This window comes from Phallusia mammillata, chromosome 5 (assembly GCF_965637545.1).
Source record: "Phallusia mammillata chromosome 5, kaPhaMamm4.hap1.1, whole genome shotgun sequence".
Classification (NCBI taxonomy): domain Eukaryota; kingdom Metazoa; phylum Chordata; class Ascidiacea; order Phlebobranchia; family Ascidiidae; genus Phallusia; species Phallusia mammillata.
In genome coordinates this window covers 26,534,007-26,554,145 of record NC_137256.1, presented here as the reverse complement: position 1 = coordinate 26,554,145, position 20,139 = coordinate 26,534,007, and the positions used below count along the sequence as shown (strand labels likewise).

At 35.6% G+C, this 20,139-nt stretch overlaps 1 protein-coding gene across 2 annotated transcripts; it reads left to right on the top strand.

Moving 5' to 3' along the window:
* The first annotated feature begins 9,366 nt into the window (after positions 1–9,366).
* On the top strand, positions 9,367–17,214 carry LOC145228636 (uncharacterized). 2 transcript variants are annotated; one of them, XM_080093802.1, is made up of 10 exons: positions 9,367–9,526; positions 11,038–11,123; positions 11,832–12,046; positions 12,348–12,520; positions 13,248–13,391; positions 14,113–14,199; positions 15,784–15,822; positions 15,955–16,058; positions 16,552–16,692; positions 17,152–17,214. In XM_080093802.1, the coding sequence occupies exons 5-10, from the start codon at positions 13,372–13,374 to the stop codon at positions 17,175–17,177; spliced, it is 417 nt and encodes a 138-aa protein (XP_079949928.1). In that variant the 5' UTR covers positions 9,367–9,526; positions 11,038–11,123; positions 11,832–12,046; positions 12,348–12,520; positions 13,248–13,371; the 3' UTR covers positions 17,178–17,214. The 2 variants fall into 2 exon arrangements, with proteins under 2 accessions (XP_079949928.1, XP_079949929.1); XM_080093803.1 differs by lacking the exon at positions 9,367–9,526 and adding an exon at positions 10,275–10,430.
* The last annotated feature ends 2,925 nt before the right edge of the window (positions 17,215–20,139 follow it).

The window sequence follows — 20,139 nt, the reverse complement described above, 5'->3', positions numbered from 1 at the left end:
CATAACCCATGGTTCTGTAACACCACTTATATCAACAAACTTAACCTGGTTACTTTACAGTCCAGGGGCTACCAACATATGCCCGCCACATTTAAACTAGTCAGCTTTAATTTTCAAATAAGTTATGAACACAGTTGTACCCTTTATAGATTTTTAAACATGTTTATGCTTATATTTTGTAATAGTAGCCCTCGTGTTACTTGATAATATTACGGTAGTCTTCGACTTTATACAAGTTAGTGGTCCCTGCATGCTTCTTTCTAAAGATTTTTCTCACTATTTGCGAGGTCATCAACTTACTCCATTCAACCCTCAGGTATAAAATCAAACGCACAAAACGCTGCTTCGTCGATGACGTCAACTCACTACGCATTCTGACAGACCTTGCGAACTCAATAGTTGACCAACCAACATAACTGTATATTCCCAACAGGGCAACAAGGAAACGTTGAACGCGCGTTTAATACATGAATCATGACATTTAAGAGCAATAGAGGAGAGGTGTCAAACTCGTGGGGTTCGAGGGCTACATTGCAGTTTGAAAATTATGCCGAGGGCCGCATGTGATTTTTATTTAATTTTTATACACTTAAACAACCTTTTTGCTACGACGGCCGCATTGCAGATCCTTATTTCACCAACAACCGCCAATTCCCTGCTGGTTTTTGTTTTAAAATTACAGATGTAAAGAAATTGGTTTATATCACATATAAACCATCTATTGACGCCCAAAAGCCCAGATTATTTTTAAACTTGATGCGCAGATTAAGCTGCACAGTGTAAAGATCAGTTTTAACTGTTTATTACGTCATAGGCTATATCAGGGCTGGGGAACCTGCGACAACGCATGCGGCCTTTTAGGGCACAAAGTGCGGCCTTCGATGTCAAAATACGTTTTAGGATGTTGATATTACAGACTGCACCAGGCGCTGAAAAGTAGACAGAAACTTATTTTTGGATCTTTATTCCACATTATACTATTTGATTAGTTCAAGGGCAGCGGGTTTTAAATTAGAGCCAAACGGTCCCATAGTGGTTTACATGCCGATTTCCGTAGTACTGCCAAGAGCCCAAGATTGTACAATCTTACTTGTGTTGCGAGAGAACAATTGTTTGCGCATAATCGAATGTCTTAAACTTGTCTGTGATGTCACAAGGTGTTCTTAGATCATTGATATTTGCAAACAAGCGAGTTTCTAGGTTAAAAAATTCTGAATGTTGTAGTTAAGATTGAAATGTAGTAAGGAATTATATTTAGCTTGGACCGTAAGTGCTACAACTCTGCAAGGGATTTGCAAACGACCATTCTGTACGTCACAAAGTTGGCCTTGGCCTGGGAAATAGTCCATGCTGCCGAAACGAGTATTGATAAACCGTTTGGTGGCCTTTATAAACAAAAAGGTTCCCCACCCCTGGTTCATATGTGTTTTTGCATTGTTTGCACAAAATAGGCCTACAAAAAGTCTGGCGCATATGGCTACTAGGCAATCGTAATACTCCTTTCAGTAATACAAAATCTGTTTAGAGCAGTTTGAAAGACAAAATTTTAGCCGAAGGAATTTTAATTACAACTCGGCCGCCAGTACATTATTTTAATAAACATATGTTTACGGCCGCACAAACTCGTTTCTGTGGCCGTACGATTTGAGGAATGCTTACATTACTATCGTTTCTATTTGTAACATATGAATTATTACATATAAATTAAATTTCTGTATGTGTGTTTAAATAATAGCTTTCACTTTGAAAAGTAAGGAAAATTTGTTATAATTGGATAAAAATCTGACAAAATACTTCCATTGTTGTCGAGTGTTTGACACCCCTGCAATAGAGTATATTCTCTTTAACGTCGGTGAACATAGTAACAAATATATAGAGGTAAAAGGGTAAAAAAGGTGAACTGAATAAAAATTAAAAATTCAGTCAAATATTGCGCATGACATCAATCAACAAAGTATGAAACTCCTCAGTCTTGTATTTTGGAAATTATTGTCATTTAAAAATATTTAGTAAATTTAGAAACGTTTAAATTCAGAAACATTTTGAATTTTCAAACTTTTTGAAAATTCCGCGTGTTTATTCTTTCAAACGTATAAAAATTGTGGCCATTTTCTTAAAACGACCCCAGGGATATATACCGCCTTTATTGTATTTTAGGTCGCAAGGCAGAAATAAACTTTTGACATCTATGACCAGCCAAATAGTTTTTGTATATTGTACGCCTTGCTGGAAAGAAGTTTTAAATCTACGGCAACAAATCGTCAGACGAAGTTGTGCAATAATTCTCTTGAGATATCGCTTAACAACATCTGTCCTGAGTCCCAAGGCGAGTTTAAAACTGATGATGACGTTATTTGTTGCTGAACAAATGTCTTTAGTACGAAGTGTTGTAACGAATATTGCATTGAACTCGTCTGAAACTTTGGTTCAAATCGGATTGTTCTGTGGAAAGGCCGATTAATTTTTGGTACATTGGTTTAAGCTACCAACACAGGGGTGTCCAAACTGCGGCCGCGGGTCAAATGCGGCCCTGGTGGCATTTTACGTGGCCTGCCTTTGTTGTTTCAAATTGTGTGGCCGCTATCGCTCGGATTATGTTTTTGGGTTGTGGCGATTGCGTCTTCACGCAAAAGCTTCCTTGGAACTTTATTTACCGGTAAAAGGGAAGTATACATTGTGCTGGCGTAATAAATCCCAATGTTTCCTCAAATCCCGTATATTTGTTATATAACTCTACGTTCAAAACTTTGCAAAAAACGATGGCCCGCCGGGGTCTTTTACCTAATAAAAATTAGCCCCCATTAAAACCGGTTTGGACACCCCTGCAACAACTCCATGTCAGATGCATTAGGATCTGGATTGTTAAGAGTATCGTAGGAAATGTAATTAATTCATTAAACTCCGACACATTTTTTTCAAAAAAAGGAAACGAAAAATCAACTATAACTTCAAAACTTACATTACCACACGAAGCAACTCGAAGTTTGAGTCGAAAAAATTGACTGTTTTAGTGCAATTGTGTCGCTATGTTTTCTTTCACCAAGCGAAATAAACTCAACTCAAACTATACGATTGACCTAATCAAACGGTCTAAATGTATAAACGTATTAAATTGTGACCATGCGATATATGAACTACAATTCCTGTTTACAGAGATCTTAACAAAACAACGTAAACTCGAATCAACAACGGACATCTCAATAACTTCAACAATGTTGAAACAACAAAATAATTACAGTCCTGCATTGTGCATGTAAAATTTGTTGAACAATTTTGCAAAAATCTATGGCATGTCAGATTACTACAGGTTTTATGTGCATGATTTAAACCCTTTTATTATTAAGCCATAGTTGATTAGCTTTAAGGCAGGGGTGCACAACCCTTTTGTTTGGACGACTACATTATAGACTTCTGTTTTGCCGACGGCCTCAAATGTGCGCATGATATTTGTTTATTAATTACAATTGCTAATGTAAATGGGATTTATTACATAACATTGTGCTTAAAATTCAGATTTGATTTTTAAATTCATCCTTAAATTAACTTTATCTATAAATTAAACTGAAAGATTTGCTCTGATCACTGTTAATCTGAGGTACTGACAACAACGAATAAACAACCGTTTGACAGTCGGTGACCAGTAAACTAAATTAAAAAATCACACTGTAGAAACTTACTATTAGGACTTTCATATGTTTAAGAAAGCAAAAAAGCAATTTTTGTGCATACTAGTCGCCTTTACTTAAAAGGCCCATTTAAAAATGAGAAAAAATGTTGGGCCTTATTGCCACCAATGGCCGACAACCAAAACCGTAAAAAAATATTCCCCCAATTAAAGTAAAACGACCTCTTTACTGATATATCTTAAAAAGTTTTCATTACGACAACGAAACCTTTCAATGTTTGTAACCAAATATATTTTAAATTATAAAAAGTCGTCAACAAACACTTATAAATTTGGATTTCTCATAGTAACTATTACACATAACTTGTAGGTTCAAAACTTTGTAAATCATTCTAAGTACTTATATCTTTTGAAATTGAAACAAAACGGAACATTTTTCCTTGTATATCAAAAAATAAAAGCGGTGGGCCTTATTACCTTCCAGGCCTATATATCTTTAAGGCAAGGGTGTCAAACTCACGGTCCGAGGGCCGCATGCGGTAACGAAGCCCTCTAATGCGGCCCACGCACGCTTAACAACAATTGTAGTATTTTCTCAGATATTTATCTAATTAAAATATTTTTTGTACTTTTTAAAGTCAAACAATTATTTAAACAGAGACTTGCAAAAAATAATTTATAGATGAAAATTCATATGTTATGAATGGAAACGATACAAATTTAACCGTTCCTCGAAGCGTTAAGTTTCAGTCAACTTGCAGCCGTACGGCCTTGAACATGTTTATTAAAATATATGTACTGGCGACAGTAATGTAATTAAACCACCTTTGCTAAAAAATTTGATTTTCAAACTGCTCTAACATTTTTGTTACAGAAAAGATAATTACCAGCCTAGTAGCCATATGCGACATACTATTTGTGCGCATATTGTGCATCAAGATGGAAAATAATCTGGGCTTGTGGGGCGTCAATAGATGGTTTATATATGATATAAACCTATTTCTTTACATCTGTAATTTTAAAACAAAAACTAGCAGGGAATTGGCGGCTGTTGGTGAAATAAGGATCTGCAATGCGGCCGTCGTAGCAAAAAGGTTGTTTAAGTGTATAAAACTTGAATAAAAATCACATGCGGCCTCGGCATCATTTTCAAACTGCGATGTGGCCCCTGAACCCCACGAGTTTTGCACCCTTAATTGTTTTAAGGTACCCGATTACTTTCACGTATGGCTGCTTGGCTTATAAACTACCTTAGGCCTAGAGCTCACCAAAATTCTTCTCATATCAGTTTTTGAAGCCAAATATTTAGCAAAAAGAATTTTAACAAACGCCGCCAATACACTTTTATTGATATGTTCACGGCCGAATAAATCTGTCTCTTTACGATTGCAGGTTGTACACCTCTGCTTCAAATTATCACATAACAAACTGATTAAGTTAAAAATGTGACAAATCTGTGCAATGACAGTTTGTTGCTGTCATTATTTTTACGAGACGTAACTTTGGATGACCTTAATACCAAACATTAGGACCAAGACAGGGCGATAAACCTTTTACTTAAACTGTTTTAAACTACCAAGGGCACAATGCAATGCTGCATAAATTTAACTTCAACAAAATACCCGCATTATGATATTATTACAGATTTTACAAGATAAACTGGCCTATACGCACACTTTTATCTGCAACACTACATAACCCATGGTTCTGTAACACCACGTACTTACATATCAACAAACTTAATCTGGTATCTTTACAGTCCAGTGGTTATCAACCTATGTCCGCCACATTCAAACTTGTCAGCTTTAAATAAGTTATGAACACAGCTTTCTACGTATGTCCTATGTAGATTTTTTCCCATGTTTTGAACTGGTAGGTGCCGTTCAATTTGATCATTTGTACTGTAGGCCTACATTAGCCTTCTACTCCTGCATAACAAAATCGGGTTTACTTAAATATACTATTAAAATTATAGCCAAAAAAATAAGCTAAATACAAAACCGTTACATATTAGCAGGTTTGGTGCACAATCTAGCCTGCAAGCCATTAACGCCTCCGCAATTTAATCATTTGTACAGTGCATATGCCCATTAGCCTATACTCTAGCAAAACGAAATCAGGTTTACATTAATATAACTATGATATTTAAACATACTTTTGAAATTATAGCCAAAAACAAAACCGTTACATTAGCTAGCTTTAGTGCACAATCTAGCCTGCAAGCCAACGCAACTATAGTTTCTCCAATCAGCAAATCACGAGACAGATAGGTTCTTTGCATGCGTTCCAAATCGTTAGACGAAGTTGTGCATCAATTCTCTTGAGATATTGCCCAACAACATCTGTCCTGATTCCCAAGGCAAGTTTTGAAATTGATGAAATTATTTATAGACGCAGTTTTTACGCCTTAATTTTGGACATTTTGTTCCAGGTGTCTGGTAACCCTTACCTAAAAGTTTCGCAAACCCGGTTGACCTACGACAGACTCCTATGTTTACATACAATTAAATATTGGAAGTTGAGAGGTGTTGGTTGATCACATCAAGGTTTATAGAAAGGCCTGAAAACATACAAACACATAATTGAATGCTTTTTAGTTTTTAATTGCATCATTACATTATGTTAGGGTTACCAGACGTCCGAAATTTCCCTGGACATGTTTGAAATTCGGGTTTAAATCTGTGTCCAGAAATAATTTTAAATTACACTCCCAATGGAATCCAGTGTCTAAGTAGCCGATTAAAGTTCTCAAAGTGGCCGAAATTGCCTTGCTGAGGTGATTCAAGCAATTGGACAAATGCCTATTTACTATAATATTCAAAACGGACTGCTTGGATTTCCCTTATTTCATCGAAGAAGGATGTTTAAGGCAGTGTACGTTTGCTTATGTCTGTGCGGTTTTTGATCCACGGTTCAATGAAATCCAATATGGCGCCAGTTTAGTTTCGAGAAAGGTATTTATTGAAATTGTCCGCAATATGGACAACTATGGAAACTATATATTACGTAAGCTTACTACTTTTTCAATTTATTATTAGTTTTGTATTTCTGTTAACTTGTATCATAGATACATACAGTACGTAGTATCTATGGTATTAGAGTTCTTCTCATTTTATTGTCTTTCTTTGTTTTCCCCAAACTGGATTCTTTAAAAATATTTTAACCACCTATAATTAAGGAAAATAGAAAGGCTATACCCTAAGAAAAGATGCATTTAAAGTTCAGGTTTTAGATATCAGTTTAAATCGGGTTTGAAAGTCGTAAAAAGAAACCAAACAAAATTAGGTACACAAGATACGAACTTAACTAGTAGCTTCACTAAAAAACCAATTGCCAGCGAAACAAATCTTTTCTGTCAAGGACCGCCCTTGCAACAACCTTCGCTGCAGTGTTGTTTACAGGCTTACGTGTTCATGTGGGTCCTCCTATATTGGTGAGACACAACGAAAAGTGGGTCCTCCTATATTGGTGAGACACAACGAAAAGTGGGTCCTCCTATATTGGTGAGACACAACGAAATTTAGTCACACGAATAAACGAGCATCAAACCAACGAAAAATCGGAAGTGTGCATGCATCTTCAAACTAACCCCATGCACAGGGTCAACCGATCCTGAAATATTGGACGCAACATCGGATCGGATTCGCTTATTAATTTTAGAATCACTAAATTCAACAACATACACCGGGACTGAACGTAGACACAACGTCTATGCCCCTGCGGCTTTTTAACACCTGATGATCACTGTTTTTAGCGCTATCTCCTCGTTTGTCTGCAAACCTTTTACCGGTGTGACGTAATTGACCTTTTCTCGTTACTTTTCTGTGTATATAATCGCGCTTGTTTCCGCTTGTATTTTACATTATTCACTGATGATGACAATGGTTTTTGTCGAAACGTCTGAGTAATAAAATCAATACCTCTTATTCCACTTCGCTGGAAATTTGTTTTTTAGTGAAGCGAACAAAATTAGTTTAAAGCAGATATATTTTCAGCCAAAAATCGCCTTGCATATCTGTTTTTATCTCATTTAATGTTTTGCTTCATTTTATGTGGTTAATCTTTTCAGACGTATTCTTGGCAGTTTTGCGTTGTTATTCCGAAAGCAAAAACGATTTACGATACGTGAACTTAACTATACAAACTGTATTTATAGGTTGTATCTCTATGGCACTAAGAATCCTTTTTAAAACAGTCTCGATTATGGGACAGCACCAGTCAATGTTTACTGAGCATCCTTTAAAATTCATTTTATGCTTAAAATATAACTTAATTGGGGATAGGCCTGGTGATTGTCTCGATGTGGGAAGCCGCCAAGTGGAAACCCACAATCGATAAGCAGTTCGCCAATGCCCGCTGGACGGTCGTCTGGGGACGATGTCTAGTTGTGGCGACGGTTTGGCGTTTGGCGTGCAAGAGCGCGCGCCTGCGCAATTGCGACATCTCGTCGTCGTTACACTACCACTTATGCCACGTCGATACATGTCTCGTTTCCATTCATTTTCTGATGAATAAAAACGTTTTATGTACTACCAATTGCAGTAGGTTCTGAAAAACCACAAATGTTACAAAGACATTTACCAAAACGGTCCGTAATTTTGCTCATGCAAATATGGTAACTCTATGCAGTGCAATAAAACCCTACAGCATGATAATATAATATCATGGACGTTTATGTAATGAGGGATTCGCAGTGGCAAAAATAAATTAATAAAATTGTTGCAAAGAGAAAATATATTTTTAGGCATGAAAACATAAAAATGGCATAAAATAATGTATTTGCACAAATCCATAAACACTAGATTACAAAGCAACAAAAATAGATTAAGTTACAGTGCAACTAATATACAAATATATGTGATATATGTATATGTAATATACTGTGCACAAATAAAATAAATTTACTTTAAGTTGATGAAAAAAAGTCCTTCATCCTCAAATGCAACAAAAAAAATTGATAAACATGTTTGTAGAAGTTACAGCATCAGTATTATGAGCGATAATACTGTTTTTGTACATCATTTTTACTCTTATTTTTAAAATATAAGGAATTATTTTGCCCTTTTGTGATATCATAGAAAGACAATTGTCTGTGTAAGATTATTTTATTTACGCGGCAAAATTTGGGGATTACCCGTGAAAAATCTCTTACCAACAATAAACTTACCAACAATAAACTTGAAGACGAATTAATCCGCGTCGGTTCTGACTGGTTTAATAAACGGCACATCCGAAAAGGGTTGGCTTTTGTTACTGTGATATTGTTTTACCTCATTCGTGCCTTGTCTAAACATGAGATACATTTGCAATAGTTGGATATTGAAAAAGATTGAGGCACATTAGATTAGGATTACAATATCTGTCTGAGCAAAATTCCGGACGTCTTCAACAAATATCTTAGGCGACACCAAACATGCGATATGCTGCATATTATTACATGTTGCCATCCCAAAGACAAAATAGCATCACTAGCACAGAGACAAAAGGCGCAGTTTTGTTTGTTTGTAAGTTACAAAACGGAAAGTTTCACAGGACCTGACTTATTTAACAGAGTTTTGATAGCTTTTAAGAAGCAATGAAATAGCCTTAATTTTTGCTGAAAAGTTGATTTGTATGAATGTTGAATAATTATCAAAACATGGCCCAAGTAAAAAGCGAAAAATGATGTGAAACAAAATTATTTATTTACCTTTTGTGTTTGTATTAAATAATTCTTACTTATTTTTTTTTCCACAGCTACCCATTGAACAAAAAAGTAGGTTAGTTTTAACTGATCTAAATATATATTGCAACAACTCTAATATGTTGGATAAAACGTGGATTAAGCCAAATGTCTCTGCTCTGCACATATGGATTTATTACTTATGTGAAGCCATCTCAACTTTCTGACACTGTTTTGAGGTAACCAATTTACCATGTTAGTTTTCAGCTTTGCAAAAACGGATATGTTTATTTTTCTGTTCTTAAACTGTGTTGAACAAGTGGGTCAAAATTGTCCACACTCCATTTTAAGGGTCATTTTTAAGTCATTTTTATTTTCAAAAAACCAATTGTATGCAATTATGTAAACCTAGGGTATGCAACCTTGGTCACTGTGGGATCAAATACAATTACCAATTTTAAGTGATAGGCCACACCTTTATATATCACAAGGTGATTTTACTTTGTTGCATACCAAAAATATCTATATTGAGTTAACTACAACTAAATTTTGCTTTCGATTTATCCCCAAAATGCACATTAATCTACTCAAAAATATATAACAATTGGACTTGTTTGGTAGTACATTTGAAATCCAAGCTTCTCTGCGGGCCGCACAACCTTTTATCAATGGCCCGCAGGTTGCACACGCCTAAACTAAATTTCTGGTATGTGTTTGCAAAACGATTTGTAACAGATATTTTATATCTGATGATGCATGAAATATCAAACACAAGCGAAAGAGATGAAAGTTATTTAACCTGTTGGGATTAATTCTTACTTTTCACGGTAGCCACAAGAATTTATTATAGTTCACATACATTTTATGTTAAACACCCTTTTGCACATAAATGTCAAATAGGTTAAATACCAACATTTTTTCGCAAATCATTCATTAGTATTCATAACTGCTAAAAATCCAAAGATTTTGCTTTATTGGTTCCCTACAGTAATGGACACATACTGTTTTAGAATTGTACAAAAACAATTGCATTTGTTACTTGGAATATAGGGTGTTCAGCAATATATAATTTTACTTTGATTTGTACATGATGAGCACCACAGTCTGATATTAAAAGGATGCTGTAATGATTTTAAGCTTTAGGTAAGGGACTGTGGACCTCAGTGTTGAAACTGCTGATGGTTTCCTAGCTTGGTATCAACAATATTGTTAATACGTAAACACATACTTTACTTGCAACTTGCTGCACTTGGAGCTGTTGCATCTTTTTGTATTGACTTATCAAATTGTTAATTGTGACAGAACAGGGGTTTAAGTGAAAAAATCTTTGCTCGAAAAAATCTGAAGTAAGGTTGTTATTGTTTAAAGAGCATTTTAGTTTGCTGTTTTAAATTTTGGCCCAATCAGCCTATAAGTTATCTTTACAGCTCTTAATATGTGTTAAAGCGCCTGGGCTTCCAGACAGTCAATTCCCATAGGAGCGATTGGTTGGTTTTTGTCAATTGGACGCTGCTTTATGCATGAACACACATGCCACTGGGCTATTTTCGTGTTGGAATAGAGTTGCAAGGTTTTTAGTTGTTTTGTATCACAATGAAAGATGTTGCATATATTTAGTGGCAGATGTTACATAAAATTTTGGTCTATGAGAGCAGAGGCAGAATTTATTGTTATATTCCACTCCTTACCATACAAACATTTGTAAAATCTCTGTCACTTATTCACACATTCATATTTTTCTATAACACAGGTTTATCGACGGAATGTTTGCTTAATGCAATTCATGCAGTATATCCCTGGAATTGCAACAGCACAATGTTTCTCCTACATGTGCAGGTATGTAGATAGAACAGGAGTCCACAACCTTTTAACTATATATGCCCACATCACAGGTCCCTATTTCAACAATGGCCACCAGTGTGCCAATGTTTGTAAATTACAGTTTTAAGGAAATGATATTTATTCCATAATATCCAATTCACTGGTGCATAAAAGTACAGACTGGTGTGTAATTTCATCCATAGACTTAACTTAACCACTTGCTTCTAGCAGTTTTCACATCACTATTTACATTGTTATATGTTAAGACTGTGGATTGCTTTTAAACAACATGCATACAAACAGTCTAGCTGCTAGGTTCCTATATCTCCCAAGCATGTAATATGTACATTTTTGATCCCCTGAAATCTTAACTTAAGAAGCCAAAATCCACAAGAGCAAATGTATCAATATATTGGTCATTATATCACAGTCGCCAGCATACAAATTTTAAAAGATGCTCTAGAGACAAGCTGCTGTACTGCCACTTTTTGTGCAACTTTAACTTATAGGTAATCAGTTGAATTAAAAGTGTTAAAATTATCCTGGCTTTGTAGCAAGCTTGTAACAAACAACTTTAACTCTTATATTAATACCTGTCATATTAAATTTATGATTTGATTTACTTTTTGTGGAAAAAATATTGTATTATTTGCTCCTTCTCTAATAATGTCTTCTTTTCTATGTAAAACCACAACACTATTAATAAGTTACGTTGTTTAACAGGTGATCAACTTCCTAATTTGGTCGGTTCTTGGATCACTGCCCAACTTTTGGCATCCCTGACTCATTTGTATTACCTTCACCTGAATGTTATATCACTTGTCAATACGAAATATCAGTTTCTTCATCACCATGTTCGTTCCGGTGCCATGGAGGTAGCTGAGAGTCAGTGGATGTTACCAAAATAACAATAATAAACAAGTCGGACTGCAAAAAAGGTTAATATGGATTAATTATTTTTAGGGATGTAGAACATAACGGTTATAAGGCTTCATGAGATAATGTTTCTTAACTGCTGGTACAGTTTAAGAAAGAATATTTTCTATTATACATGAGAGAAATTAGTAACAAAGAAACCAAAGAGGTTTGTTTAGATTTTATAAAATCACCGGCCTGCAAAACTTGGTGAAAAATGTTATCGGTCTGCAAGCTCAACAAAGTTAAAAAACACTGTATTGGAATTTATTTTGGTGTTTTATAACACACAGTAAAGTTATCTTTAATTATGTTTAATTTTAGAATTTGATCGAAACTGAAACTACCATTGGAGGGATGTGTTGCTAAAACTGATGGAGAGATGTGAATGTTTGTTACAACTGTTTTGTTACTCTGATGGTCGGCTTGGTTATTAAACACATACAGAATTTATTGGAGAAAAGTCATCAGGATGGACTCGACTGATTCTGTTTTAGGTAGGAATTTTTTACATATTTTTTCACTTGCTATATTGTGGGTTATGGTTTATGGATGTGTCAGATATACATATATTCTGTTTCATTACATTAGGATTATAGATTTCAAACTAGCATTCATTGAGAAAAACTCTAATATTTACTTATTTTGGTTCAAAGTTGAAGCAAAAAGCCTGAAAAATAAGACAATCATAAACTACATTATTAGTCAAATAATTTCCAGCTAATTTCATACTTTTTGTTGCTTTAGCCAAGACAAGCCCGCTTTATGCGTGATAATGTATTTTCGTCTGTGCACCGACCTAGGGCTCTTGTTTGCGTTTGGCACATGACCCAGTCTATTGTAGGCTGCAATTTCATGACATTTGTACCCTTTAGATTGCAAACATGAGATATGTTTAGAATAAGGTTCAATATTCACTTCTTTAGCCTGGAACTGTACTTTTGAAGCCAAGGCATTTGTTGTTGTATTTTAGCTAAATATATAACATATGATGACTCAGCAAAAACAAGTATCTTGTGAAACACTTTTAATAGGAATAACAATGGCCTAAATTGGCTTAAAAGCGACATGCTTTATTAATTAAACGTTTCGAAAAATGCTCTTGCCATCATCAGTGATATGAAGGGGCCACATCAGTTACACCCATTTATATCCACTTGAGTCATGTAAAAGATTGATAAAAAGTTATTATTCCAAGATCCTAATCTTTGTTGCAATGCTTAGGTTTTCCATCTACTTCGATCCTTTGATGCTTTGCTGGAAAACAGTGGATCATGAAGAGATTAATTACAAACGACAAATTTAATGTTACAACCTAATTGGCAAATTCAGAAGATACAAAACATCTATGAACTGGTTTTTGCTGAGGTATCATTTTCTCATTTGTGTGCCATAGGTAATAAGGCAAGTAAGAGTAAAATGTATTGAGAATGACAGCTTCCAGCAAAACTGAGGTAATCATATACTGATCTGGGTAAGCAAACATAATTGCAACACACAAACAAATTCATGTTGGGTCTTAAGCATATTGTTGCAAACCTGTGATAAAATATTGATTCTTATCCTGTATATGGTAGATATATAAATTCATGTTGTTGCTACATGCTTTAGTATTAAATTCTGAACTATATCTTGTTCCATGATCAGCAATACATTGAAGCAGTAGTTGGTATATAAAACATCTTTCTTTGAAAACATTTGGTGTAAGATGTTTATGTGCTTTGTGCTTTTTATTCACTTAACACTTTTGCCTCCAGTTTACCAAAAGCCATTAATTTTTTAAAGAGACATAGCCCTCTGTATTTTAAATTACTACCAATGTATGCAAGATGAAATTTCCATGTAAAGTTTTCTTTAAAAGGATAGAGCTGATTTTGGCAGAAAATTGATTATAATGAGTTCCAGCATTGTCATGCACAACTGCATTTCATCATTAAGCTATAAAACATAAGATGACTCAGCAAAAACGAGTATTTAGTGACACAATTTAAAATATCTTAATTTGATAATCACAGAAGCTTAACACCAGATATTTTGTTAATGTTACTTTGATAAATGTGTTCATTCAGATTTGTTTACATTTGTGTAGATTTCCAAGATGGATGAAGTGGTTGGTTCGCCGCCTGGAAGTCCTGCTGCACAACAAGCGACCCCAGCAGATAAACAGGCAGACTCTGTAAGTTTCAAGACTCTGATTGCTTTGACAAACTGCACAGTTTTGCTAAGTGACGTTTCCCCAAATTGGCTTCGATCAGGTTGGTGTATAACCTGGTAAATCAACATCTGAGCTATGCAAGCTTAGTGGTTTGCCTGCCGAAAGTCATTCATGTCGTTATCTTTCGTACTGTGATTTGTATAATACTGTATTGCTAGTAATGAACATGTTAGAAGGAAGTTGCTGACTGATGGTCAAACTGGCGATCCCCTACTATAAAGCTGACATGTGCAGCATACGAGGTAGGCATCGGTGCTTGTGATTCGACTTTCTGTTGGCGCGGCTTATTAGTCGCATAAAACAAAACGCGTTTGCTTCACTTAAACCTCAATACAAACCCGCTTTGGTCATGCAACCGCAAATGCACGTGCCCCCTCCTGCCCTACGTGCCGTCGCCCATGATCATAAAGGCCGGTTTACACCAAGCGCGTTCGAAGCGAGCAACGCGAAATTTCTTGTTCTATTTAAGCAACGCGTGGGAAAGTCCCATTTCGCGCTTCTCTCGTTTGCGCGCTTCGCGTCTGGGTTGCTCCGTGAGCAACAGAAACGGCGTTTCGCGCGAGAATTTTGCCCAGAATATATAGGAATGATCAGTCTTGGTCATTTATGTCGGTTACTTTGTAGTCATATGGAGGTTTAGGCGCTGCAACTTTATTACACAATGTCAATTGATGCAAATTGTAAGAATATATCACTCATAAAAGTGCTGGACAGTCATATTTCGCGCTGTCATATCAAAGAACACATGATCAATGTAATATTTTCAAATGGTGATAGAATCGGTGCAATGGCCAAGTTTTGCAATGTACAGACCCACCAGGTAGATCAAATTGAAAATACATAGTTTTTCGAAACTTTAATAGGTATTAACTTTGTTGTATTTTATCCCCCAAAATGGCACATGTTTAAGTTTTAGAGTGCAACCATGTAAGATAAAAAAAGACACACGAATACTTTGGAGAACAATTTCTTAAGTTAGCTGCACAGAGTAGAGTAGTTTTGCATTACATAAACAACGACTTTGGTTTAGGAGCAATTTCATTATCAGTTGCAAAACCACATTTTTAATGGTCACGGGATTTGTACTGTGTACTATTGTTTGATTAAACCTTCACATGCAACAACTAAACGTTGTTTGACCCAAAAACAATTTATTTTACACACAATTTCATGAAATTAATTGCAAGTCTTATCATATATTGGCAGTGCATCACTGTCGGATGAGCGGACGAAACGACTTTGTTTGCAACGTTCGCGCCTGGTGTAAACCTCGATTTTCGCGTCATTTGCGTGAGGAAAAAAAGAGCTGTTCGCGTTCGCGCTTGATGTAAACCGGGCTTAACAAGTAACAGCAAATTAGCGTTAAAAACAAAATCGCTGAAGTTTATTATAGTTTAGTAATTTATTCAGCTTCAAGCAAGTTAATTGAACTATAATATTAACAAATGAAAGTAAATTCCTTTCCTTAAGTTCTAGAATTCCTACCGGTTGAAAACCACTGGCAAATACGTATATCACCTCACAATATATTCTTATTTTCCGAAGAAATCCGATGTTTTCCGATCTTCCATGGCACGATGCAAAGTGAGTTGCCATGACAACGGCATGAGAAGCAAATGATGCTTTGCATTTGTTTCCTTAACAATAGAGTGACAAAGTGGGTTTCAACTTTAGTAACCATGGCAACAATATGACAAAAGTCTTCTCCGTTACCAGGGCAATTGAAGATGACTCGCCATTTTTTACAAATTGTCGAACACTTGGAACTCTAGTTTCCATGGCGATTTCTAACTTTCCCAGAGCTACGTCATTTGTGTGCAGTAAGTTGAAATTTTTCACCGAAGTTCGTTAACTTCTTCTTATTCTGTCTTTGCTATCTAAAATGGAAAGCTCGTAACACAATTTAACAAGTGCTGATTGAGCCGTGTATTGTATTCACAAAATCAAATCTATGTTTTTGATGCAAACAATTTTACACGTATTTGAATTCTTAGTAATAATACCACGGTTTATCTGCATGTATATTTACATTCAAATTAATTCGCATAAAATCAATTGAATCACACTTTGGAGAAAAAACTTAGTTACTTTGTTTTAATAATTCCTATTTATTAACGGTTAAAAGATAGAATTTGGCGAATTTTTAATTTAGCAAGATTTAAACAATTCAACAGAGTAATTGTATTTACATAATTTACACTGATACGGAAAAATTAATAAAAGTCCATATTTTCATCTTTGGAAGAGAAATGTTGATTTTATTCGCATTTAAACATCATCGTTGATTCTTTAATTCCTTCATTCCGTTTCCAGTATCCCCAGAGCATGTTGTGCTCGTGACCTCGTCTTCCCCATTCAGCGTTGAGTTTAGATTGGTAACAACTACGATACCACCATCCACCGTCAGCGCGATAACCAAGTGCACAGTTGCCCCAACTCTTCCTGTGTCACAATGTAATATTCCAATAAAACTTAACCTCGATACAAACTACACAAACACATGGTGAAATATTTAATCGTGTGTTTCAACCAATAGCGCCATTACTTTATCAGTTGTGACGTCACACAAGCTGGTTTGTTGATTTTATGACGTCACACGGTAACTAACAAATGACTTTTTGGTATTTTTTATTTTGCAATTAACGGTTTAAAACACGAATATTAAACCTACGAGTGTAGTGAAGATTTTTGTATTTACTCAGTTGTTTTTTAATTTAGCCAAAAATTTATTTTGCAATTTTTTTCATTGTGTTTTTCCTGTAGTTTATATGATTTCTGTGCAATTGATTTTGCACAATTGTTTTGTCTTGCAATATGACGTCATAAAACAAATTCACAATGGAACAAAAATAATCTTTTCATTTGACAATGCGGAAATATTTTTATACTAATGTACATAAACTGTATTTACAGATCATTATCCCGATCTTTGGTGCTGAATTGCATTCCGTTGTGATATCTCAAACTGTCACCAGCCGTTCCACTAAAGTCAGAAACATGTAAACGATAATTGTCTGATTCGTCGTCGATTGCAAACGAACTGCGAAAACAAAACACATTGTTGGTGTTTTTTATGGGTCCCCTTCCCTGAAGGGGACACATATTGTTTTTGTCCGTATTTTTTTTTTCTTTTTTCTGTCTAACGCTGGCTTGTTAGACGCGTTTGGTTAAGAAAGAGTGCTTCAAATTTATTCAAATTTGCACAGATGTTAGTTATTAATCAAAATTTGATCCTCCTGAAGTTTGACCCCGATTGACCCAGCGGTTCACCCACAGGCCCCCAAAATGCAAAATTTTTAAAACATGGTTTGTTATATGTGTTTGGTCAAGAAAGAGTGCTTCAAATTTGTTTAAATTTTGTCAGATGTTAGTTATTAACCAAAATTTGATCCTCCTGAAGTTTGACCCTGAATGACCCAGGGGTTCACCCACAGGCCCCCGAAACGTAAAATTTTTAACGCTGGTTTGGTAAAGAAAGAGTGCTTCAGATTTATTCAAATTTGGACATATGTTAGTTATTAATCCAAACTTGATCCTCCAGAAGTTTGACCCCAAATTACCCAGCGGTTCACCCACAGGCCCCCGAAATGGAAATGTGTCTAACGCTCGTTTGGTCAAGAAAGACACTGTAGGCAGAAGTCCCAAGAGAGTAACTCACTGGTTTACGATAGCAGGAGGGCTCAGCTTGACGTCGGACAGACGTTTTACGAGACGTCGTTTTGGTGATCAGAAATCAGCTGTTTTGCACAGCAATGCTATTTCGTTTTATTAAGTTATCACTCACATTTTTAGTTTTGGCAAAGGTTTCACACCTATGACGTGATTTAAACCTAATAAGCGTGCTTCGGTTTCGTATATGTCAAGCAAAACTTGTTAATCAAAATAAAGTTGAAAAAATAAACTTGACATTTTTGCAAGATAAATGTTTTTTTTAAATGCTCGTTGTCAGGTCAGCCGCCGCATGACCACGGGTTACTTAAGGTCAACTAGTAGGTATTACTAACACAGTTCAGAACTTTCTTTCGTCATAACGTAGCGTTTTTTTTGGCAATAAATTTAGGAATCAACACTCAAGGCATGTATAAATTAGGTTAAACGGTGTTGTTGAACAGTAAGAACGGCGTGCTATTGAAAACGGTGTCAATAGGTCAAACAGTCGTTGCACCCTGAGAGGTTACTACAGGTCAATGGTTTTGCGAAACAAAGTTAAATGAAAAACGAATTATTATGTGTACACTTGTAGCAAATTGCTTTTTAATTTAAAGTGTCTGTAACACAACTGTTACAGTTTTCTTGAAAAAAATGTGTTTAAAACCCGACCTTGGACGACAATATCTGGGTCAAAGCAAGAGATTAAATTGAAGTATTTGTTTCGTTCTTTTTTAATGTTTTTGTAATTAAATGACAATAATAGTGCAAAAAGAATACGAACAAAACATGTTTATTGTTGGGTTAATGCTTTCTAAAAATTTGTCCTTAAAAATCTAAAAGTCACCGCAACATTTGTTTACCGTAAATCCGCACAAACACGCGTGTGGGGACCCATTAGTTTTTGTTTACAAAAACAATCATATGTGTAGATCAAATGATGTGTATAGTAAATTGGTAAATATCGTATAGAATATATAAAATGGAAGTATATCAGAAAGCCACCCTTCTAGTTGTGTTTATTATGGGTCGCCTTCTCTAAGGACACACATTTCGCTTTCCTTGAGATTTTGTATTTTCATGTTTTGTGAAAAACGAGGTTTAAACCAGGGAGTCGAACCGGAACTGAACCCGAACCCGCGAACTGGCTTGCGCGGTTAAATTCATTAAACCTGATTCGTAATAAACGTTTTGCTCAAAACCCGAACCGGAGTTGGACCCTATATTTTGTTTGGCGTTGAACCTTAAACGAAATGGTAAAAATACAGCCTGTATTATATTTTCTGTAATCGCCATCACAAAGTTTATTGACTTCAAACAATGTACTGAAGAATACGCGACATAGAGCTACAGGGCGTTTCAAAAAATGATTATGGTAAAATTAAGTTAATGGAAACGGAATTTAAACCGGTTTACAAACCGAACTCGAATCCCCAAAGACAGTTAACCCGCAGCAAACCTGAACCCATATAACAAGCGGTTCGAATCCCTCGCTTAAACAAATTTAAAATTTTACACATTATACCAGGGCTGCCACTGAGAATTTTAAGATATCCCAAGGTTCCCTCACTAAAAATCCCAAGATAACCAAAAAAAGACAAATACACAGTTTAAGTCCTACCTGCGCAGGCAACATAATCTTTATAGTTACACCAGGTCCCAGCCATCACGTACCTTTGAAAAGACGCTAAGAAACACTAGAAAAATACAAAAACAAATTTTTGTGTAGGGGAGACCGGGGATGGTTCAGACGTTTTTTTGAAAATTGCTAATATTTTTTTTATATGCGTCACATGAATTTAAATGTTAGTTTGTTGTAAAGGGTGATCCTTTGCCGAAAAAGGGTAGGAGTTTCGCTTGCCAAAGCAAACTAGAAATGCATGTAAAAGCTCAAATTCCTAAGGCTCTCAAGTGTCCGATGTTGCCCCGGTACCGGGGTGTACCGAATCGGCCCAATTTCAGTTCGGCCGAAACCGAATATTCGGCAATTAACAAATTCGGCCGAATGAACCAAATTATTTTTGACGTCACGAGAACCGTTTGACATGAAAGCATGATATAAAACATACGCTACCGTTTGACACGTACGCTACCGTTTGACATGAAAGCATGATATAAAACAAGTTTTAACCAGGCAATTTGGGGGGCAAGGTGATTAAGAGGCAACCACTGTTAGAAACAACTGTGTCGAGTGTTGAAAAGTGTTACATGAACACGATCGAATCGTGACTATAACGTTCTTTACTTACAGCA

Coding starts and splice junctions, on each gene's coding strand:
- LOC145228636 (XM_080093802.1), top strand. CDS start 13,372: ATGAACTGGTTTTTGCTGAG. Junction 13,392..14,112: donor ATGAACTGGTTTTTGCTGAG/GTATCATTTTCT, acceptor ACATTTGTGTAG/ATTTCCAAGATGGATGAAGT. Junction 16,693..17,151: donor AACTCTTCCTGTGTCACAAT/GTAATATTCCAA, acceptor CTGTATTTACAG/ATCATTATCCCGATCTTTGG.